This window comes from Eriocheir sinensis, chromosome 32 (assembly GCF_024679095.1).
Source record: "Eriocheir sinensis breed Jianghai 21 chromosome 32, ASM2467909v1, whole genome shotgun sequence".
In the NCBI taxonomy this organism is placed as follows: domain Eukaryota; kingdom Metazoa; phylum Arthropoda; class Malacostraca; order Decapoda; family Varunidae; genus Eriocheir; species Eriocheir sinensis.
The window spans coordinates 8,951,892-8,976,088 of record NC_066540.1 but is presented as its reverse complement, the minus strand read 5'-3'; the positions used below and the strand labels follow the sequence as shown (position 1 = coordinate 8,976,088).

The 24,197-nt window shown below is 44.4% G+C and overlaps 1 protein-coding gene across 4 annotated transcripts; it reads left to right on the top strand.

The window, feature by feature from the left end:
* Positions 1 to 8,236: 8,236 nt before the first annotated feature.
* LOC127006111 (uncharacterized) lies at positions 8,237 to 18,429 on the top strand. Of its 4 annotated transcripts, none has more exons than XM_050875621.1 (7): positions 8,237 to 8,398; positions 9,273 to 9,385; positions 9,735 to 10,404; positions 10,762 to 10,932; positions 12,186 to 12,278; positions 15,424 to 15,606; positions 18,342 to 18,429. In XM_050875621.1, the coding sequence occupies exons 1-6, from the start codon at positions 8,365 to 8,367 to the stop codon at positions 15,603 to 15,605; spliced, it is 1,263 nt and encodes a 420-aa protein (XP_050731578.1). In that variant the 5' UTR covers positions 8,237 to 8,364; the 3' UTR covers position 15,606; positions 18,342 to 18,429. The 4 variants fall into 4 exon arrangements, with proteins under 4 accessions (XP_050731578.1, XP_050731576.1, XP_050731577.1 ...); XM_050875619.1 differs by lacking the exon at positions 18,342 to 18,429 and adding an exon at positions 16,671 to 17,883; XM_050875620.1 differs by lacking the exon at positions 18,342 to 18,429 and adding an exon at positions 16,651 to 17,883.
* Positions 18,430 to 24,197: the final 5,768 nt, after the last annotated feature.

The following is a 24,197-nucleotide window of genomic DNA, read 5'->3' as shown; positions in this document are numbered from 1 at the left end:
CACCTCAGCCCTGTCTAACGTGCTCGGTCACGCCACGCGCCGCCGGAATGTAACCCATCAAGCCATTCTCTCTGTCCTTCGGTTGCCGACTATATGGACACAGGTGTTTTAGCGCCAAGGTTTTTAGTCTCAGTCATTTATTCCTTCGTTTGCTGCATTAGTTGTATATGAGGCCATGCTTATATTGGGGGCAGGAGTTGGCAGTGTACATATTTCTTTTCTAGCGCAGATCTTTCATTCTCGACCCATATAGCCCGCCGACTTGCCATTCCCTCGTGATTTTGTCCCCCCCCCCCTCTTAATTACCCCCAGCAATAATCACGCGGAATTTCGTTTTTACAACCGTGTTCGCTGCTGCCCGAAGCCTGTCTTGTCCTGCTGTTATTACTTCTTCAATCTTCACTCACTACATGGACTTATCCATTATCACACCATGAGATAGCACACACACACACACACACACACACACACACACACACACACACACTTATGGTGCTCCATCTTCCCAGGCTACTCTTCATTCTTCAACAAACCTCTTCCATTCTGTTCAGTTTTGTTATTTAAAATCATCGTACACTGTGTAATGTAAAGCATACATACAAAAACTCATGTTTACATACATGCATATATACATACATACATATGTATACATTCTACATGCATAAACATTAGAATCCAGCCATTTTTCCATCCATCCATACATCATATTTATTTTATTTATTACGTTTCTACCTTTTGCTCAGATAGGCTTTCTTGATAGTCGGCCACAGCCTGTTATGGCGCAGGCAAATGTTTATAGTGGCGCCATCTTGTTTGGCTTTTGTTGTACCCCGGAGCTCATCATTGACCCTCTCTTTTAGAGAGAGAATCTGGACTCCGAGTGATAGGTGGTCTTCAGGGCGGGACGCGAACCCGCGTCGGCCTGGACGCGGCGCCGTCACGCTACCCACTCAGGAACTGCCTCCCCTAAATGATGATAATAATGATGATAACAATAATGACGATAATAATGATGATAATAATCGTAATAATAATGATAATAATAATAATAAAATAACAATAAAGATAATAGTAATGTTAATAGTAATAATAGGCATAATATTTTTAAAATAATAATGCTGATATTTATGATAATAATATTAACAATAATAACAATTATATATATATATATATATATATATATATATATATATATGTATATATATATATATATATATATATATATATAGATATAGATAGATAGATAGATAGATAGATAGATAGATAGATAGATAGATAGATATAGATAGATAGATAGATAGATAGATAGATAGATAGATAGATAGATAGATAGATAGATAGATAGATAGATAGATAGATAGATAGATAGATAGATAGATAGATAGATAGATAGATAGATAGAGAGATAGATAGATAGATAGATAGATAGATAGATAGATAGATAGATAGAGATAGATAGATAGATAGATAGATAGATAGATAGATAGATAGATAGATAGATAGATAGATAGATAGATAGATAGATAGATAGATAGATAGATAGATAGATATATAGATAGATAGATAGATAGATAGATAGATAGATAGATAGATAGATAGATAGATAAATAGAGATAGATAGATAGATAGATAGATAGATAGATAGATAGATAAATAGACAGATAGATAGATAGATAGATAGATAGGTAGATAGATAGATAGATAGATAGATAGATAGATAGATAGATAAATAGAGATAGATAGATAGATAGATATACATACTTGCATACACACTTGCACACATACATACATGTATACATACACACGTACGTGAACATACCTACCTCTACCCATCCGTCCATACATACATATATACATACATACAGACAGACAGACAGACACATACATTCATACATACATACATACATACATACATATATACACACACACGCACATACCTACAGAAATACACACAGGCGCGTACCGGAAAGAAATACATATAGTGTCAGATAGAATTCGCACTCAGTATGACCTTTCAGTGACTTCGCTACGAGCCGTGAGGAAGGAGGACATGAGGGTGGGAGTGAGGCAGAGGAGGGGAGGGGCGAGGGTTGGGGAGTCGTGTGGCAGGAGGGGAGGGATGGAGTGAGGCGGGGGGCAGAAGGGGAGCTGAAATGGGGCAAGACACATGACTTTCTATTAATAGTGTAGGCAATGTGTGGCAGGACGGAGAGGAGGAGGAGGAGGAGGGACACAGTGACAGCGCCTCGTTGCAGTATTGTCCCGCTGTGCCCCTTTCCTCTCCTCCTCCTCCTCCTCCTCCTCCTCCTCCTCCTTCCTCCATTTCTCCTCTTCACCGTGCCTCCCCCATTCGTCCGTGGAGGCACACACAGCCGGTCACGTAAAAACTGGGCCTCAGGAACCCATGACCTCAGCACCTACTCAGTTTGTCGCCCTTTTTTATTTTTTTTATTTTTTATGCAGCCATCAGGTATGTGGGGAACGTGGTGTGGTTGAGTAACCGCTGGTGATGGTTTGTTGCTGTCGTGTTTGTTGCCCGGTGTTGCAGTGGCAGGTGTGGCAAATAGGTAGGGTGGCGATAGTTTTTTTTTTTTCATTATTTTGTTTTTTGTTAATATTCTTTCGTTAATTTTTCTGTTTTCATTTATTATTATTATCATTATTATTATTATTATTATTATTATTATTATTATTATTATTATTATTATTATTATTATTATTATTATTATTATTATTATTATTATTATTATTATTATTATTATTATTATTATTATTATTATTATTATTATTATTATTATTATCATTATTATTATTATTTTATTATTATTACCATCATCATTATTAATAATACATAATCATTGAAGTATTAGTGATAATTATTTTATTGATATTATTATTATCGTTGTTGTTTTCCGTTATTGTTGTTTTGGTTGGTGTTGTTGAATTGTTCCTCTGTATTCATGGCGTGAGTTTGGTTCATGGCGAAGACCTTACCTCCATTTGTAGATAATCCCATGGTGTACTCATTTTAATAACCTCTATTCTTCACACACACACACACACACACACACACACACACACACACACACAGAGACACACACACACACACACACACACACACACACACACACGGGGTTCTTTAGTGCACTAAATTGCACGCTTGTAATGCCAAAGAGTCCGCATCCCAGGTATAACGGAGGCGTATGGACAGTCTCCGTTATTCTTGCCCCCTGTCAAGCCCCTTTAAGAGTAGGAAACATGGAAACATGGAAACATGGAAACGCAGGCAACAGAAAGCCTATTGGCTCATTACGAGGTTGCCCGCTTTGGTGATTTAATCTGCTCGACAGCCTGGGGCCTGGGGAGCAGATGAAAGCACCTCGACATTGAGGAGTAGATGAAAGCACCTCGATATTGAGGAGCAGATGAAAGCAACTCAATATTCAGTTTACTCCCGACGCAGCGAAGTGACGGTCGATTCTATATTTGAAGGAGTTGATAGTATTCGCATTTACTACTTCTGAAGGAAGATTGTTCCAGTGACGGATGACTCGGTTTGAAAAGAAACTCCTTCCGATGTCTGTGTTACATCGCTTAGACTGAATGGGTAAACCGTTATTTCTAGTTCTTAGGTTGGTTTGCAATTCAAAGAAATTGGAGTAATCGACGTTATTGAATTTTTTCAGATACTTGAAGACTTGAATCATATCTCCTCGTAGGCGTCTTTTCTCTAATGTAAAGAGATTGAGTCGCTTGAGTCGTTCCTCGTACGGTTGAGCCCTTAAGGTTGGTATCATTTTCGTGGCGCGTCGCTGAATCCTTTCCAGTAAATCAATGTCCTTTCTGTAATTAGGAGACCAGAACTGTACTGCATACTCGAGGTGCGGTCTTACCATGGAATTATACAAGGATAGCATCACGTCTGGCGTTTTACACTCGAAGTTCCTCGCTATGAACCCGAGCATAGTGTTGGCTTTGTTGTATGCTTTTTTACAGTGATTCGCGTGTTTCAGGTCACTGCTGATAGTGACTCCAAGATCCTTTTCCTCCTGCATCGCTTGCAGAGGTCTCCCATTCATGATGTATGTGTGGTTACTATTTCTGGACCCAATGTGCATGACTTTGCATTTGTCAACATTAAAGGACATTTGCCATTTTTCCGACCATTCGATAATGTGATTGAGGTCTTTCTGAATGATTTCGCAGTCGGTCTTTGTGAGGGCCTTTCCCCCCACCTTAGTGTCATCAGCAAATTTCGATATTGTGGATTTCAGTCCTGCTTCGAGGTCGTTGATATATGTGATGAAGAGAATGGGTCCCAGCACTGACCCTTGAGGCACTCCACTAGTGACTGGAAGCCAATCGGAAGGCTGTCCGTTGAGTAGTACTCGTTGTTTTCTGTCGGTGAGCCAATCTCTTATCCACGCGATCAGATTGGCTCCAATGCCCGCCGAGTGCAGTTTCTTAAGGAGTCGCTCGTGCGGTACTTTGTCGAAGGCTTTCTGAAAGTCCAGGTATATAACATCACTGGGATGTGCGCATCCCAGTTCTTATATATACCTTGGAAGAAGTCTAATAAATTCGTTAGGCAGGAGCGCTTGTTTCTGAAGCCATGCTGGGTGTCGGAGATTACATTATTGTCTTCTAGAAACTTAACAAGTTTGTCTCTAATAATCTTTTCGAGTATTTTTCCTGCCACTGATGTCAAACTTATGGGCCTGTAGTTTAATGCAACGCTTTTGTCTCACTTTTTGAAAATTGGTGTTACGTTCGCCATATTCCAGTCTTCCGTGACATTTTTCAATTGGACAGACTGGTTGAATATGTTAGTGAGTGGCTGAAGTATTTGTTGTTTAAGCTCTTTAATAACCGCGGGGACAAACCGTCAGGTCCTGTTGACTTGTTCGTGTCGAGTTTATCCAAATACTCTTTCACTTCTTGGTCGCATATTGAGTCAATTTTCAGGGGCGTGATTCCCTCGGCGGGTCAGGGTTCTCGGGCATGGTTTCGATGTTTTCGACTGTGAATACGGATGCGAAGTTACTGTTGAGGATTCTGGCCATCTGTTTACTGTCCTGAGTTGCAGCTCCAGTCTCGTCTGTCAGGGGACCAATATTGGATTTTACTTTCTTTTCGATCTGATGTATGTGAAGAATTTTTTGAGTTTGTCTTGATGTCACGCGCTATTTGTTTTTCGTAGTTGCGTTTACTACTCCGAATAAGGGTGCGACAAGCTCTGAGGCTGTTGTGGTACTGAGTACGGGCTTCGGCCGTGTCATTCTCTTTCATTAGGTTATAATTCATTTTTTTTAAGTTTAACGCCCTTTTTATTTCTCTGGTCATCCACGGTGGATCTACGGCACCATTTACTCGCCTGGGTTTCGTCGGCACTGTAGCCTTTTCTACTCCCAAAAGCTTATCTTTGAAGTTGTTCCAAACGTTGTCGATTGTATTGTCGGTTAGGTGAAGTTGGTCCCAGGTCGCAGAGGGAAGCAGCTCACGGGCTAGGTTGAAATTTGCTTTTTTGTAGTCTGGTATCACTGACGGATTGTCTACGAGTTTGTGACTTATGTTGACATTGAAACGGATTAAGTGGTGATCGCAACCGTTAATTTTATCACCAACTTCACAGTCGCGAATGAGGTCGGGGTCGCTTACTAATACCAGATCCAGCAGATTGTTTTCTCTTGTTGGTTGAGTTACAACTTGAGTGAGGAACGAATCCTCCACCATTTCTATAAGCCTGTTACCCTCTTGATCTCCAGTCAATTGTCCCCAGTCAATGTTAGGGCAATTAAAGTCCCCAATTATTATTGCTTCTTTACTTTGTGTTAAAGAGTGAAGCTCTTCGTACAGGGCAGTGTCATCGGCTGCCTGTTGTTTTGGAGGCCTGTATACGGTCGCAAGTGTTAGTTTCTTATTATTCGCAGTTATTTCCACATAGACGGAGTCGTAATTCTCTGCGTCCTGTTTGTCTATTTTTATGGCAGGGAGCGTACTTTTTACGTAGCAAATTACTCCTCCTCCTTTCTTGTGCATTCGATTTTTTTGGAAGCTTTCGTACCCGGGAAATGACAGTTCAGAGGCCAACTCCTGTCCACCCAGCAGTGAACGTCCACCGGGTGCCAGTCGGGAGTTGTGTACCGCCTCTCGGGTGAGTGTGGTTCCAGCTGTACCGTGTACCCACTGATCCGTGACTTGGGCTCCAAGCTTATTCAGGGAGGGTACTGGCTGGCGATCGCAAGTCCTGCTCGTGATCAGACGGCGAGGAGGAGCCTGAGTGGCCAACGTGCGAGCATAGTGTTCTGGAGATCCCGGTTCAAGTCCCGCCTGCCGTTACAAGCTGCCAATAATTTTCAGTTATCACCGGAAAGACAAGCCAAGTGCTGTCCTGATGAATACCTATTAACCCGGACTCTAGCGGTACTCTCTCAAAAGGTTGAAGTGGAGCTCCGAGGAGCAGTACAGTATGAGCAATAATGGTGTCACTATAAAATACTTGCCCGCGCCACTGTGGGGCAGGGTCCGACCAACAGGCCCCATCATGAAAGCCTACAGACGCTGGAGAAACACACACACACACACACACACACACACACACACACACACACACACACACACACACACACACACACACACACATACTCGACATCCCTAATATACTTGTGGGTAATTCAAAACGACGATGAAGGACTCCGTTGCTTTGCTTTCTTTATTTTTTCTTCTTCAGTGATCTGTTGATGTGTTTGTTTTCCTCTTCTCCCAATCCCGCAACATGATTCCGTATAATCTTTCCAAGTCGATGGATGAAATTCCTTAACCCGGAGGTCGCCGCAACGTGTTTCAATGTGAGTGGCGCGAGCTTGTGTTCTTGCTGCCCACCACCACTCTCGTGATTCTCGGAGGCAGTGACGCGAGGCCCAGTCTATAATTATTATCCCTTGTCTCATGCGCTCCACGTGACCTTGAACGACCCGCCGCCGACCCTCACGACCCCTTGGCTGCACCTCGCACTAAATTAGACACGTGGTTGTTCCGAGGCGGCGGCGGCGCGGCATTTGGCAAGCATTTCAGCGGCGTCTGGGGATGGATGGATGCTTGTGCTCAGTATTTTTTTCCTCGTGTCCTGCATATAGGCGCGGACTAAAATTGGATTTATTTGCTTACTTTGCTTGTGTGTGTGTGTGTGTGTGTGTGTGTGTGTGTGTGTGTGTGTGTGTGTGTGTGTGTGTGTGTGTGTGTGTGTGTGTGTGTGTGTGTGTGTGTGTGTGTGTGTGTGTGTGTGTGTGTGTGTGTGTGTGTGTGTGTGTGTGTGTGTGTGTGTGTGTGTGTGTGTGTGTGTGTGTGTGTGTGTGTGTGTGTGTGTGTGTGTGTGTGTGTGTGTGTGTGTGTGTGTGTGTGTGTGTGTGTGTGTGTGTGTGTGTGTGTGTGTGTCCAATGACAGCCGTCATTGTGTCCTCTTTGTCCCACACACAGCTTTCCTGCGGCCTTTAGGTCATTCCTCTCTTCCTGTTTGGTCTCCGTGGTGCAGACTCACCTTTCTGTGTCGTCCGTGGTGCGCGGTCGATTTTTTTTATTTTTATAGTGACACGGATTACATATCAAGGTTCTCATATTAGAAACATTTTGTAACAAATAAAAGAAATCCATCGATTCTTAGTCCAAGAGTTTCAGCTGTAGTCCACAAATTAACCTACAAATAAATAACAGCAACAAACAGCAAAACGCATAACAAACTATTAAAGAAAGTATAAAGTCGTCGTTGTTTGAGTGACATTTACCTTAAAAAGTCTTGTCGTTGACTGTCAGCCACACAACACCACACGAGTTTGTTGATAGGCAAAGGTAAACTAACATCTTAAAAAAGACATTCCATGTGGCACTGTTAAGAGCACAGTGTCCTCTGAGATCATCTGGAGTCTTGCGCCATAGCCGGCCATGCACTCATTCACATGGGACGAGGAAGTGCGGGCTGCCTCATGCCAAGCAGTGACAGAATTAACTCATTTAATTCACTTATACATCGCCTCTACGACCTACAATTATGAAAAGTGTTTCCCCCCACCACACACACACCCGCACACACACACTCACACACATACACACACACACACACGCACACACACACACACACACACACACTGACGCCGGTACGTTGGCATAACAGCAGTATGACGACAGCCCAAACACTTGAAAATGTCATGTTGACATCCACCTGATCTCTCCCCGCCCTCCCTCTTGGCCTGATTCCGCTCCACGCTGGCGCCTTCCCCTCCCGCCCCCTCCATCCTGCTTCCTCGCCCTGCTTCCGCCCGCCGCATTTCCTCATCGAGGCGGGTATAAAGCTCTCGAGAAGGGCAGGGGATGGAGCGTGCATCTCCGCCCCTGCTCTTGTCAGGTAGGTTTTCTCCATATGCGTCACGTCCGTCACCTGTTCACTGGCGTCACTGAGTGATCACTTTACTGGTCAGCGCCGCCTGATAAAAGTGTCTGTGTGTATGTGACGCGAGTTTTTGAGTGCTCCCTGTGCACAAGACTCGTGAAGCTGTAGGAATTGTTAGCTTTTGGGTTTAGCCTCCGTGGAGCAGTGGCTCGCGTGCCCGACTACGACTCCGCGGGCTGGGTTCGAATCCCGGCCCGGGCAGTCGGCGTGTAGCTCACCAGCTGCTTATCCTCCCTTCGGGTTGATGGATAAGTGGGTACCTGGGGAAGCCTGGGGAAGGTGGACTGTGGCAATCCCGGTCTGCATATTTGTTGTGTCCCTCGGTAATGGGTTTTTACCCACCCCAGGCTCACCGGGCCAACGGTACGGAGATGAGCATCGCAGCCACGCTCAGCTATGGCGTATGCACCCAACTTTGCCTTGGTGAAATGTTACCCTAGTCCTTTCTTGAAGTTTACTACCCAACTGGACATACATAATTTTTGTTTGTTTGTTTGTTTGTTTTACGTTGGTGATTCCTAATTCCACACCCAAAGTTTATGTTAAGCAAAGGGAAGGTACATCTGTTTACTCTTCTTTGTAGTGATGGAGGTTTCTTATACTTGTGGTCCCGTACTGAAGTGTATGCCATACACGGCAAAGCAACAACAGTTCTTTTTCTTGTTGTAGTGTTAGTGGCAGATGTTTCCTTGTTCTCGTATCGGTGTTTATGCCATTCGGAACAACTGTACTATTTTCCTTGTATCGTTGTTGGCAGATTTTGTCTTGTGAAGTTTTATGCCAAACGGGACAAAAATAATCACCTCTGACCATCACGTCTGTTCCGCAGCCGTGATCGAGGGAGTGTTGGACGTGACGACGGTGTACGCGATAACCTTCGAGACCAGGACAAAGAGCCGCCCCGCAACGCTCTGCACCTCCTGCCAGGCCGCTGCCACACAGGTCAGCACTCGCAGGGCCTGAGTTACCTTGCACTGGGGATGTGCTAATTATACATCTTATATATTTTCTATGTGTTAATGACTGATGGAGCTCCCTCCCATATCAAATGGCATAGCCGCATTGGTTGTTTCGGTGTTTGCTTTATGGGACGCTGTACAATTAATTATTGCATTACATCGTAAAAAAAAATTGTGTGAGAAACTTGAGGTGCAAAACTAATAAAAGATGCACACTAAATGACGTTAGAGTACTTGAAATTAATTGTAGAAATGCATAGATTTTTTGGTAATTTTTGCGTCAAATATTCATGTCCTTGTAAAGACGCTTACCCAGGCACTTACCTCGACAGGAAACACAGCAGGCCAAGAGCCGGCCAGTTGCCACCATCCGGCCGCTTCCAGCCGCCAAGGAAGAGGAATCACAGCAACAGGAGTCAGAGTTTCCAGAAATATTCGGAAAAGAGGCAGAGTTCCCGGAAACTCTGGGAAAAGAGGAACCCGTCTTTACTAAGCAGTGGAAGGAGAACGAAGAGACTTGCAAGGAAACTTCTGACGAGAAAAATAGCGAACGTCAATTCGGTGAACAAAAAGAAGATAAAGAAGTCTGCAGCGAGAATACTGGCGAGAACGATAGCGTCTGCGTCTTAATTGAACAAAGCGATAGCTGCGGCGAAGAGGATACACGAGTAACCCATCCACCGCCCCAGGAGCATCCAGAATACCGGACGTTAATCCCACCCCTAACATCACCCAACGCACCCTTGACCCAACCACCACAACCATCCACTAAGGCAAAAACAACAGGACAAGTAAAGAGTCCTGAGCAGGAGTTTCGGGACCCGTGCAGCTGCCACCGCGACAAGATCCGAGCAGTCTTTGGTAAGGGGAACGTGGCACCAAGAAAGATGGAGGGCTACCAAAACGGAGAGTGTCAAGACGGCCAAGGTTGCGCGGAGGATTACGGCAGAGACCTCAAGGGTGACCAGCACAAGGAGACGTGCATCACCGAGTGTCTGGACGGTGAGTGGTGGGTCGTGGTGCTCATTCTCATCGTTGTACCGAACACACATTACCCCGCCATCCCCCTCACACTATTGATCAAGCACTTAAAGACACACACTTATGAGCGCGGTAATTTTTTTAAACATTATGATCGTTTAATATGCACTTTACTTACCACACGTCTTATTTTTTAAAGTCAGTGATAATACTACATTTGAGTTGGTGGAGAGCCCCGACATAAAAAAGAATACTAATTTAAATGCGTAGAACGCCTTAAGATTGACGGCACCACCAGAATGTTAGCGCTGATTTTATTTAACTTATCACGTGTGTAATTTCTTTTCTGGCAATTTAAAATGGCTAACATTTTTACAGAGTTTCTGGAGGAACTACAACTGACTCACCTCGGCAACTACCTGCGGGTGCTGGGCTGCACGTGCGTCAGGGACCTCCGACTCCTGGAGGAACCGGAGCTAAACGCCATTCAGCTCATCTCTCGCCGCCGCCTTCTGAAACGCCTCGAGTCCCTGAGTCTCCACCACGAGGGTGAGTGTGTCCTCTGTTTTGTGCCTACACTCCATGGTTGCGAATTACATTTCCACATCCGCCCTCACCCTGAAACATTCCAGTCGTGTTTGTGTTGACCGCAGAACCGCACTCATACCCTGTTAGTAAACCAATTATTGTCGGTCTTCTTTTTTAATCTGAATTTATCTAACTTTTGCCCGGTGCTACGCGCCCTGACGTCCTTCATCGTAACACCCCACAATCATTTACTCTCAACACTCTCCTCCTGGTGCTTCTAGAGTCCCTGAGTCTCCCCCGTGAGGGTAAGTTTATCCCCAGCCGTGTGTTTATTCATTCCATACCACGACCCATGTTTCCACATAAGAAAGCTTGCAGAAGTAGTTTCACAGGCCACATGGCTGCTAGCTTAGGAAAACTCATGAATACACTGTTTGTTAGCCAATTCTCCATTTTGTCTATTAACAATGTCATTATTTTGTTTATTTCTGTGTATCTTAATCATTTATCGTAACACTCTGAGCCGGTTCTTGCCTTCACTCTTGTTTAACCTTAATTTATCCGACTTTTTTCTCGTTGCTGCGTATTCTTAACTCCTTCGCCGTAACGCCTCGTGCCCCTTTTCTCTCCCCGCCGCCGCACCCTTCCCTCCCCGTGCTGAGGCTGGATGCCGTACTTTTTCTCGGCCGTCGCCAGCATTCGATCGATGTTCATAACTAACGACATTATTAGTCCCTTTTTTTACGTATTCACCAGCTGTTTACAACAAATCAAGGCCTCGAGCCGCGCCTTTGTCTCTGAAAAAGAGCGTCGAGGGAAGGGTACGGACGATGCCTCCATAAGAAAGGGTGTCTCCATTTTTGCCTAATCACCTTCACTCCTCTCGCGCCAACAAAAGAGAACATATTACATAATCACATCCTTCACAAAAGAGTCCCTTTTTGTCTGATTCACAATACCTCATTATTGTTTCGACTTAAAATTAAAACTCTTTCGTGTCTCAGAGAAAAGCGCGTCACATCTTTTCTTCTTATTTTTATTATTCTTGTTCTTATTATTCTTATTATCATTATTATTGTTATTATTATTATTATTATTATTATTATTATTATTATTATTATTATTATTATTATTATTATTATTATTATTATTATTATTATTATTATTATTATTATTATTATTATTATTATTATTATTATTATTATTATTATTATTATTATTATTATTGTTGTTGTTGTTGTTGTTGTTATTATTACTATTATTATTATTATAAGAGGCAAATCAGGTCAAGAGGGAGGAGTGCAAGCAGTATGAGCTACCTGTTCAGCAACCCCAAACACCTGAGACGCCGAGAAGAGAAAATGAAGGTGAAAGCAAAGGGAGAGGAGAAACGGGACAAAAAAAAGAAAAAAAAAAGATTATAGAGTGAAGGGAGAGAGGCGTAGAGTAATTTAATATCTGAAAGTAGAGAAGAAACAAATTACAACACTGTCTTTTTCATTTATACCTTTTACTCCCTCCTCCCCTTCTCCCCTCTTGCCCCTCATGCCACTATCGTTTACTCCCTCCTCCCCTTCTCCCCTCTTGCCCCTCATGCCACTATCGTTTACTCCCTCCTCCCCTTCTCCCCTCTTGCCCCTCATGCCACTATCGTTTACTCCTTCCTCCCCTTCTCCCCTCTTGCCCTCATGGCACTATCGTTTACTCCTTCCTCCCCTTCTCCCCTCTTGCCCCTCATGCCACTATCGTTTACTCCTTCCTCCCCTTCTCCCCTCTTGCCCCTCATGCCACTATCGTTTACTCCCTCCTCCCCTTCTCCCCTCTTGCCCCTCATGCCACTATCGTTTACTCCCTCCTCCCCTTCTCCCCTCTTGCCCCTCATGCCACTATCGTTTACTCCCTCCCTTCTCCCTCTTGCCCCTCATGCCACTATCGTTTACTCCTTCCTCCCTTCTCCCTCTTGCCCCTCATGCCACTATCGTTTACTCCTCCTCCTTCTCGCCTCTTGCCCCTCATGCCACTATCGTTTACTCCTTCCTCCCCTTCTCCCCTCTTGCCCCTCATGCCACTATCGTTTACTCCCTCCTCCCCTTCTCCCCTCTTGCCCCTCATGCCACTATCGTTTACTCCCTCCTCCCCTTCTCCCCTCTTGTCCCTCATGCCACTATCGTTTACTCCTTCCTCCCCTTCTCCCCTCTTGCCCCTCATGCCACTATCGTTTACACCCTCCTCCCTTCTCCCTCTTGCCCCTCATGCCACTATCGTTTACTCCTTCCTCCCCGTCTCCCCTCTTGTCCCTCATGCCACTAACGGTTACTCCATCCTCCCCATCTCCCCTCTTGCCCCTCATGCCACTATCGTTTACTCCCTCCTCCCCTTCTCCCCTCTTGCCCCTCATGCCACTATCGTTTACTCCTTCCTCCCCTTCTCCCCTCTTGCCCCTCATGCATCTACCTTCCTTCTCCAAACTTGAACAAAACATTTTCTCAAACTACTTTTTTCATCCGTTCATTTTACTCCTTTCCTTCCCTCGTCCCTCATGCCCAATCTGTTTTCCTTCGCCACGCCTGCTCAGAACATTCCCTCTCATCCACTCGAACCCTCATCATCCCTCGACATAATCACCCTTCCTCAGGCCGATGTATTTAGTTTTTTTTTTTTTTAATATAACTCATCCATTACAATCCACTCAACTCATTCCTCTTCTGCTAGCCCACCTTCTGACATCCGCTCTTATCCATTCTTGATCACATTCAGAAAACATGTCCGGCCTCTCAATATCACCTTCCTTCTCTCCCCAGCACTCCCTTAGTAACACCTCCTTTATCTCCCCCAGCACCCCCTCAGAACCACTTTCTTTCTCTCCCCAGCACCCCCTTAGAACCACCTCCTTTATTTCCCCCAGCACCCCATCAGAACCACTTTCCTTCTCTCCCCAGCACCCCCTTAGAACCATTTTCCTTCTTCCCCTCAGCATCCCTCAGAACCACTTTTCTTCTCTCCCAAGCCCCCCTTTAGAACCACTTTTTTCTCTCCCTAGCATCCCGTCAGAACCACTTTTCTTCTCTCCCAAGCACCCCCTCAGAACCACATTCTCTCTCCCTAGCATCCCCTCAGAACCACATCCTTTATCTCCCCCAGCATCCCCTCAGAACCACTTTCCTTCTCCCCCACAGCATCCCTAAAAACTACTTTTTTTTCTCTCCCCAGCACCCCCTCAGAACCACTTTCCTTCTCTCCCCAGCACCCCCTCAGAACCACTTTCCTTCTCTCCCCAGCACCCCCTCAGAACCATTTTCCTTCTATCCCCAGCACCCCCTCAGAACCATTTTCCTTCTCTCCCCAGCACCCCCTCAGAACCACTTTCCTTCTCTCCCCAGCACCCCCTCAGAACCACTTTCCTTCTCTCACCAGCACCCCCTCAGAACCATTTTCCTTCTCTCCCCAGCACCCACTCAGAACCCCTTTCCTTCTCTCCCCAGCACGCCCTCAGAACCACTTTCCTTCTCTCCCCAGCACCCCCTCAGAACCACTTTCCTTCTCTCCCCAGAACCCCCTCAGAATCACCTTCCTTCTTTCCACAGCACCCCCTTAGAAATACCTCCTTCATCTCCCCAGCACCCCCTCAGAACCACTTTCCTTCTCTCCCCAGCACTCCCTTAGAACCACTTTCCTTCTCTCCCCAGCACCCACTTAGAACCACCTTCTTTCTCTCCTCAGCATCACCTCAGAACCACTTTCCTTCTCTCCCCAGCACCCCGTCAGAACCACTTTCCTTCTCTCCTCCGCATCCCTCAGAACCACTTTCCTTCTCTCCCCAGCACCTCCTTAGTACCACCTCCTTTATCTCCCCCAGCGTCCCCTCAGAACCACTTTCCTTCTCTCCCCAGCACCCCCTTAGAACCACCTCCTTTATCTCCCCCAGCATCCCCTCAGAACCACTTTCCTTCTCTCCCCAGCACCCCCTCAAAACCACCTTCTTTCTCTCCCCAGCACCCCCTCAGAACCACTTTCCTTCTCTCCCCAGCACCCCCTTAGAACCACCTCCTTTATCTCCCCCAGCATTCCCTCAGAACCACTTTCTTTCTCTCCTTCAGCATCCCCTCAGAACCACTTTTTTTCTCTCCCTAGCATCCCCTCAGAACCACTTTTCTTCTCTCCCAACCACCCCCTTATAACCACTTTTTTTCTCTCTCCCTAGCATCCCCTCAGAACCACTTTTCTTCTCTCCCAACCACCCCCATAAAACCACTTTTTTTCTCTCTCCCTAGCATCCCCTCAGAACCACTTTCTTTCTCTCCTTCAGCACCCCCTCAGAACCACTTTTTTTTCTCTCCCTAGCATCCCCTCAGAACCACTTTCCTTCTCTCCCAAGTACCCCCTCAGAACCACCTTCTTTCTCTCCCTAGCATCCCCTCAGAACCACTTTTCTTTTCTTCCCTAGCACCCCCTTAGAACCACTTTTTTATCTCCCCAGCATCCCCTCAGAACCACTTTCTTTCTCTCCTCCAGCACCCCCGGCGGAATGCTCGCTGGAGGGTTGGCTCACCTGGTACGGTCTCACACACATCTCCGGCTTCCTCTCTGCCATCGGCGTACACTCCGTCGGCGACCTAATTTACCTAAAGGAGGAAGACCTGGAGCTGCTCAAGCCAGTCACACGCAGAAGGATCCTCAGTTGTTACCGGAAATAAAGTATGGGGACCGAGTGTGTGTGTGTGTGTGTGTGTGTGTGTGTGTGTGAGAGAGAGAGAGAGAGAGAGAGAGAGAGAGAGAGAGAGAGAGAGAGAGAGAGAGAGAGAGAGAGAGAGAGAGAGAGAGAGAGAGAGAGAGAGAGAGAGAGAGAGAGAGAGAGAGAGAGAGAGAGAGAGAGAGAGAGATGAGGAGAATGATGGGTTGTGGCAGATAGTTTGCTCTTGGTAAATTTGATGATTCTTTTATTTTTGTTTTGTGGCTACATTTACGAAGCAGCGTCCTCGTCTTGCCAAGGGGAACAGAATCTCATACTTACCATGCATAAAATTGTATAGGTTAACTTCAAACTTCTTTTCGTCCACACACAAATGCAGGTGATGGTAAAAATTACACCACAATGATTTTCTGTTGCCCTGTCGTTCATTTGACTTATGAAAATACCTATACTGACAGAGGAACTTCGTCCATTCTTACGTACTGTTAGGCTTCTGTCCTCTGATTGATGGTGAGGTAATTCTACAGCCACTTAAACACGATGGTCCTTATTTTCGCATTTCCATAACACCGCAGCAGAGAACAGTGGCCCGGTGCAGTGGTGGCGGCGAGGCTAGGATGCTTGGAGAAAGGAGGGTGAGGAACGCGGGGAGGGAGGAGAGTGAGGAACAAGGGGAGGGAGAGAAGAGAAGGTTACAAAGAATGGGAGTGGGGAATAGGGAGAGTGTACGAGCGGATGATAAATAAGGGGAAGGAGAGGAGGAGGAGGAAGGTATAGAGACAGGTGAGAGGAAGAAGAGATGGAGAAGAAAGAAGACGAGAAAGAAGAGGGAGAGGAGGAGGAGAAGGAGGAAGGTGTAGAGACAGGTGAGAGGAAGAAAAGATGGAGAAGAAAGAAGACGAGAAAGAAGAGGGAGAGGAGGAGGAGAAGGAGGAAGGTGTAGAGACAGGTGAGAGGAAGAAAAGATGGAGAAGAAAGAAGACGAGAAAGAAGAGGCAGAGGAGGAGGAGGAGGAGGTAAGGGGATGATCGTCTGCGTCACCTCAGTAGGTTGTGCTCGATCGTTTCAGGCCAGAATATCCTGCGTGTGTTGGTCCTTCATCCTGTGCTGCGCCGGCCTCGCCTGCTGCCTGCTATGGTTATCCTGCCGGCTGCCAGAACACATGGATATATATATAGTTGTGTTGAAAGAGCCAGTGTAGAGCCCACTGTACTTTCATGCCGCATACCACCACCTCTATCTACTAATCCTGCTTCCCCAATCCATTTTTGGTGTCGCTTAGGCGTGCGATCTACCGGTCTGCCGCCATATTTACAATGCAGCGTGCAGTCTGCCTCAACTATAGGAACCTTATAGTGCAGGATGATGAAAAACAAGTTGAATAGTGCTGAATAATGATTTATTATTATTTAGAAGATTGTTTGTTCTTAAAATTCACCTGCTTGTTTGTCCATCAAAATGACACGTCTATAGAAATCTTTCAACAGCATTGTAGTTATACAGCAGAATGAGTTACACTGATGTTATCGACTTCAATGTAAGGAGGATGTTGACGTCGGTGTTTGTTGATTGTCCTTTTATATAGACCAGTCAGGAGCACTCAGGTGACAAGACAACATAGGCTGAGGTCTCCGGGGACAGGTCAGGCCATTACATAGCTTAGACTACGGTGACTGTGGTCAGGTCATTACTCGGGTCAGGAACAATCAGGTAACAATGCTGCATCAGATGAGGTATCGGGAGGTCAGGTCATTATGTAGTTTAGACTACAAATATTGGGCTAGACTTCAAATACTGCCGTAGACCGCACGCTAAAGTAGCACCCCATTTTTTTTTACCTCCATCCGCCCCCCCCCCCCTCCCTCCCGCCACTCCCATCCCTCCCTCGTTAATCAAGCAGGTTTGAAATAGCCAAGGTGTGTCCCGCTACCATCATTACTCTGCCTCCCCAGTTTACTGCCTGCCTCCACCTGCACCTCCACAATTATACCTACTCCTCTCTACTCAAGACTGTCTCCTCATGCCTCATACCTCCACCTCTGTCTACCTAACCTTGCTTCCCCAATCCATCCTCCCTTTGATGGCCAGGCTGCGTCTACTCCACCGCCTAATCACTACTTTACTCTGCTTCACTTTTCCATCTCTTGCCCTCACCCGCGCCCGTCTCATCCTTCCTCTACCTAAGTCTTTTTCAGAGCCAAGCTGTATCTACCTGCTGTGGCTTGTATACATACATAGTTTTAGTCAGCATAGTATATTTTGAATAAAGTGTGTGCAAGGATGATGGCCTGTGTCTCCTTCAGTCGTTCTTGGCAGTCACCAAACAAATAGAACCTAAAATTCTGGGAACAGCTCCTCGCAAATGCAATTGTTCCCGATATGATTACAACTTACAAATACATCCAAGTCCACTTGAATTTACGCAAGTTGATGTTATCCAGCATGTAATTATTAAGAGGATTTTTTTTTCTGGCACCTCCGTGGCTTAAGTGGGGCAATGGTTAGCGTGCTAGCTACGAATCCGAGACCCCGGGTTCGTATCCCGGCCCGAGCAGTCAGCGTATCCTGTTGTGTATTTTTCCCTTTCGGGCTGGTCGATAAATGGGTACTTTGGGAAACCTATGGGAGGTAAACTGTGGTAACCCGGATGTCACACAGGCCCTGTATCCCGGGGTTATGGGTTCTTCTAGCACTATGCTTCAATTCAGGGGGATGGCCTAAGAATGTACGTACCTTTCAGATGTCCCGTGGAGCGATTACTGCTTCCAGGGCAGACCCCTCTCAGCGCATCACTGAATTAACTGTCTCTGGTATAAAAGTTCACATTCCACGTACTTTCTCTACTCCTCACTCTCAAAATCCCTGGTTCAATTACGTTAGTTCTCGTGCTATCAAAGACAGAGCGGCAGCTCAATAAAGGTATGTGATCTTTCACACTTCTGCTAATGGACCGTATTGGCTATACAGGCAGCGCCACATGTGGCCACTCAACTCCACGCTGAATTTTCCATAAGAGTTCAAGTTATAGACTAGAGTGCGTCTGAGGCTGCCTCAGGGATACACAGCCATGATGCCACCGTCGCCCCAAGTCGATGATTGCACACACTTCACTCCTACCCGATTTCATTTTTTTTTCCATGTCAAATAGTAGAGTCAGGAAATCGGGTAGGAGTAAAGTGTTTCCAGTCGTTGGCTTGTAGCGGTGGCGGCACCAAGGCCTTGTATCATGGAGGCAGCCCAGACGCACTCTAGTACAATACTTGAGTTCTATGGAAGTACTGCTTTGACAGTTCACTGAGTGGCCACGTGTGGCGCTGCCTGTATATAGCCAATACGGTCCATTATAATATTTACATTTCTGCACGGAATCGAGTCAAATCTATTTCTAATAATATGTGATTACAAATGTCAATTTTTTTTCTAACTAACCTTCCAGGGACGTCAGGCACGCACCCAAATATGTCTCCAACTATTTTCATTCTTCATACTTCCTACCTCTCCTTAATCTTAATTGCACTAAAGCTGTCACATCTACTTCTGAAGCTGAACTCTTCGCTCATACGCTCTATGAAAACTCCATTTTTGATGATACAGTACGTATACCCCCACTCATCCCTCCTCTGACTTTACTATGACTAATATATATATATATATATATATATATATATATATATATATATATATATATATATATATATATATATATATATATTTCATAGTTATATCGTTGATTCCCTTTCTCCTTAGTAGGCTTATGGACTTGATGGAGTTCCTCGTATTGTTCTTGAAAAATTGCTTCCGTGCTGACACCCTGCCTGGCCTAACACTTTTATACCTCTCCCTCTAAATATTTATGCTTCCTTCTTGCTAGAAGTACGCCTACATAAACTGTGCCTAATAACTGTGACCTCTCTTCTAACTCTTCAAACTATCGTCGTATATTTTTTCTTGTCTTTCTAAAGCTTTTAAAACAATTTTGAAGCATTTAGCACTTTCAACTTTTTCTTTGATCGTCAGCACGGTTTCCACAAGGGTGATCTTGCCCTCCTAATAAATTCCTGGTCATCCTCTCAGCCGTTTCGGTGTAAGTTTTGTTATTGCCGTAGGCATCTCGAAAGCTTTTGACAAAGTCTGGCACGTATCTTTGCATTCTGAACAACTCTTCCATAAATTCTTTCCTCGCTGTACTCTCATCTAAGGTTTCCTTTCAGGCCGACCTATATATCTGCTGTGGCAGACAGTCACTGTGCTACCACTAAACCTATGAAAAGTGGTGTTCCGCAGGGCTCTCACACTCTTTCTATTATCCTTTTCAAAGCAAACTGTTCCATCCACTCTTATGCCGATGACATTGCGTTGTTCAACATTTTTAGGTTTGGTTGGATTTCGTTGAACACTCTAGCTCTGAGCTCGCCAATATTTCTGAATGGGTCAGAGGGAACTTTTGGTGTTCTTCTATGCCTCAAAATAATTATTTTCGCCTGACAATTCGACGCTGCCCTCTTTTTATATCCCTCAGAGCGGACTTAGACTATTATTATTATTATTAGTAGTAGTAGTAGTAGCAGTAGTAGTAGTAGTAGTAGTAGTAGTAGTAGTAGTAGTAGTAGTAGTAGTAGTAGTAGTAGTAGTAGTAGTAGTAGTAGTAGTATTCTGGTAGGGGCAGGCCTATCAGGATGAGTACCGCAGCGCACTCAATCACCCCGAGCTGTATTCTTCTTTTCCTCTTTCTGAATAATTCTTCTCCCCATTGATTGTGCCAAACCCTGAGGACGGATTGGTACGCCCTCATCCTCAGTCCTTCCACATGCTTGCCGTGTGTGGTGTCCAGGTAAGGCTGGGAGAGGGGAGTCCCGGAGGTTGAACGATGCCGCAGTCGTGTGCTGCGGCTACCAACACACTTATGTGGCACCTTATGCCGGCCAAAACGGGTAGCCTTTCCTGGCCTATTTTTCGATAACACACAGTTGTTCCCATCTTCTATACTAAATAGTTTTGGCCTATTCATAACTCCGTATCCATATCTCATTTCTTGCTAAATCAGATTCCTCGAAGTTTTGCGTTCTGTATCGTCTACACCAGTTATTTCCACCTTCTCAGATGCAATATAAATAAAGACCCTTGCTCGCTGTTGTATAGAATATATGGATCTCGAATATACAAGCGTTCAACAGACACAACCTATTTGGACAGTAGAGTAATAAATGAGTTTCATCGCATCAGCTCCTCTCATCTTATTACTGGCAATTTTCAGTGTCTTCATCATAAATTACGCTGCAATGTTTCCTCTCCATCAATATTTTCATGCTGACTCTACTTATGAACTTGTTGATTGCAAGCCTCCACTTCTCCCGCCGTCCCACTGCACACGACTTTCTACTGCAACTCATGCTTATGTTATTCACATCAATTATTCAAAAGTTATCTAGTACCTCCGTTCTTTCATCCCTTTTCTGGTAAACTCTGCAAGTCTTCCTTTATGTGTATTTCCTCCTTCCTAGGATTTGAACGCCTTCAAGAGAAGAGTATCCTCTCATGAATACCTCTACCTATATACTTCTCTAACCAAATCCGAATCCATATTTATTGAATATTCTCTCTCTCTCTCTCTCTCTCTCTCTCTCTCTCCCCTTCTTCTTCTTTTTCTTCTTCTTCTTCTTTTTCTTCTTCTTCTACTACTACTACTACTACTACTACTACTACTACTACTACTACTACTACTACTACTACTACAGCTACGTGTATGGGGGGGTGGGGAGGGAGAGCGGCCGTGCGGCGAGTGAGACAGAATGGTGAGCCCTGAAACGTTCATTTTCTGTACTTTACGAAGAAGAAATGGTGCAAGGGTAACTATGATATTATAAACCCTTCGATAACTAATAAACCAGACATACGAACACGCAAGAAGGAGGAGACAGAAACAAATAAAATTATCGTCGCAGGAACTGAATGAAAAGTTTGTATTATTTTTTCTTCTTCTTTTTTTCTTTACGGTAAGGGGGAGAGCTCAAGGGCAGGCAATAAACATAAAAACAACAACAAAAAAAGCCCTCTAGACGCTGCTCCAACGAAAGAAAATAGAAGTTAATATAAAAGTCATCGGGTAAGCGAGGCTGAGAGAGCAGGGACGATGATGTGGTGTACCGACGTGAGGGTGTGCAATTTGACTTTCGCTAATCAATCTTTACATGTGACGTGGAGATGAATATATGAGACGCAGCAAAGCGGGAAGTCAGAGGTGAGGGAATTCAACTGCAGTATCTGAAACCTGTCATAGGGACACTCGAGGATAAAAGGAGACTGTTAACCCGTCCGCTGCGATTGGCACGGATTTCGCCTTCACTGGTAGCCTGGTAACATATGCTCCCAGGTCTTTCTGTGCCTCTATGGTGGGTAGTAGAGTGTTTCCCATGTGGTATTGGTATGCTGAATTTCCCCTCCCAAGATGCATGACCTCACAAAATTTTCTTCACTGAATTGGAGCAGCCACTTTTTGTTCCACTCCCGTAGCTTGGTGATGTCTTCTTGTAGGAAATCTGCATCCAAGGGGTTAAAAGAGGTCAGAAGGCCCACACGTACGAAAGCCTTGCACATTCCCTTCCTCACTCCCTAAGCTCTCTTTTAACAAGGCTTTCATAGGATTTTGGGGTATGTCAATGGTCCATGAATTCACAGTTATGAGAGTCTTCCTACACTAGCTGGGTATGAAAGCCTTGCCTGTTCCGTCCCTCACTCCCTATGCCTCATATGACAAGGCTTTCATAGGATTTTGGGGTATGTTAATGGTCCATGAAATCACAGTTATGAGGGCCTTCCTACACTAGCTGGGTATGAAAGCCTTGCCTGTTCCCTCCCTCACTCCCTAAGCCCTCATTTGACAAGGCTTTCATAGGATTTATGGGTGTACACTACAGATTCGGAAAATGTAATAGTCGTGCACCAACTTCCCTCCCCATTCATAAATATATCTAATCTCCATTCAGCTCTTTTAATTGTGTTTGCATCACCTACATAATCTATACTCAGTTTGTTCCACTCATTCATCACACTATTCATTTCCCCGTTATTGTCTATATCCTTCCTGCACCTGAGTTTATCCATTCCCCACGAATTGCTTCAAGTTTTAACATTTGTTCTTAGTAAAGGTACTTTATTTAAATCGCCTCAATCAGTCCGCCTCCATCCATTGAAATCTCCATTGAAATCTTTAATCAAATCACCTCGCAGTCTGCCTCTTTCCATCATTATCATCATCATATTCAGCCTTTGCCATTCGATTGTCGACAAAGGTCTTTCCCAACGTTCTCGTCTTTTTTTTAAAATTAGTGTATACTCCATCCTGCTGCAGCAAACGCTTATATTTCATATCTCTACCGGTTTTCTGGATGTAAGCTATGCCTCCGTTGTCTCTCTGTGTACAACAAGTTTCTTAGGCCTTTGATTATGTTGGTAATACTACGCTGTACTGAATCTAGGGAATCCTTTCTCTAAACAGAGCACCAAAGTTACGTTACCATTTTCCCTGCTGAACCTGTAGTAAGGAAAGTACATACAATACGGATGATAATAGATGATTCAAGCAACTGGGTAATTATGTAGGCAGTGAGTGAAGGACTGGATCGTCAAATTAAGTAATCAATCAAGTAGAAAAACATATGGACAACTGATTTACAGACGATGTTCAAAGCTGTATTACCAAACCTACATTAATTTTGCTCTATTCCGTGTATTGACATGTGTGCCTAAAACTTGAATATCTTTGTCTTTAACGATAGTTTTCGAAATCATTTGGTTATCAGCATGAAACAGAGCTGGCTGAACAAGTTTGATTAGGTTTATAGTTAATATTTCATCATGGTGTGTGTGTGTGTGTGTGTGTGTGTGTGTGTGTGTGTGTGTGTGTGTGTGTGTGTGTGTGTGTGTGTGTGTGTGTGTGTGTGTGTGTGTGTGTGTGTGTGTGTGAGAGAGAGAGAGAGAGAGAGAGAGAGAGAGAGAGAGAGAGAGAGAGAGAGAGAGAGAGAGAGTGTGTGTGTGTGTGTGTGTGTGTGTGTGTATGTGTGTAAAAATGGTAATTATAGCACTGTAGTAGTTGCAGCAGCATTAATTGCAATAGAAGTCATAAATAGTAATTGTATTGGTGGAAATTCGTGATGGCAGCAACAGCATTATTATTATTATTATTATTATTATTATTATTATTATTATTATTATTATTATTATTATTATTATTATTATTATTATTATTATTATTATTATTATTAGTAGTAGTAGTAGTAGTAGTAGTAGTAGTAGTAGTAGTAGTAGTAGTAGTAGTAGTAGTAGTAGTAGTAGTAGTAGTAGTAGTAGTAGTAGCAGTAGTAGTAGTAGTAGTAGTAGTAATGCAGTAATAATGAATGGAAGAAGAAAGGATTTAAGCAGGATATAAAATAAGAGCTGAAATGAGAGGAACAGAAAGGTAAAAAAAAAAAAAATGGCGAAAAATATGGATGATTGGAAGAAAAAAAATGTTCATGTGGAAATCAGTATCGCTCCTTTTATAATTTGTCCCTTTCTTTTACTTTTTTTCATTCTTTCATCCTTTTTAATTGATTTGTTC

Excerpts from the sequence above, each read along its gene's own strand:
- LOC127006111 (XM_050875621.1), top strand. The coding sequence starts at position 8,365 with ATGGAGCGTGCATCTCCGCCCCTGCTCTTGTCAG. Across the intron at positions 8,399-9,272 it reads TCCGCCCCTGCTCTTGTCAG|CCGTGATCGAGGGAGTGTTG; the intron begins GTAGGTTTTCTC and ends TCTGTTCCGCAG. Across the intron at positions 9,386-9,734 it reads GCCAGGCCGCTGCCACACAG|GAAACACAGCAGGCCAAGAG; the intron begins GTCAGCACTCGC and ends TTACCTCGACAG.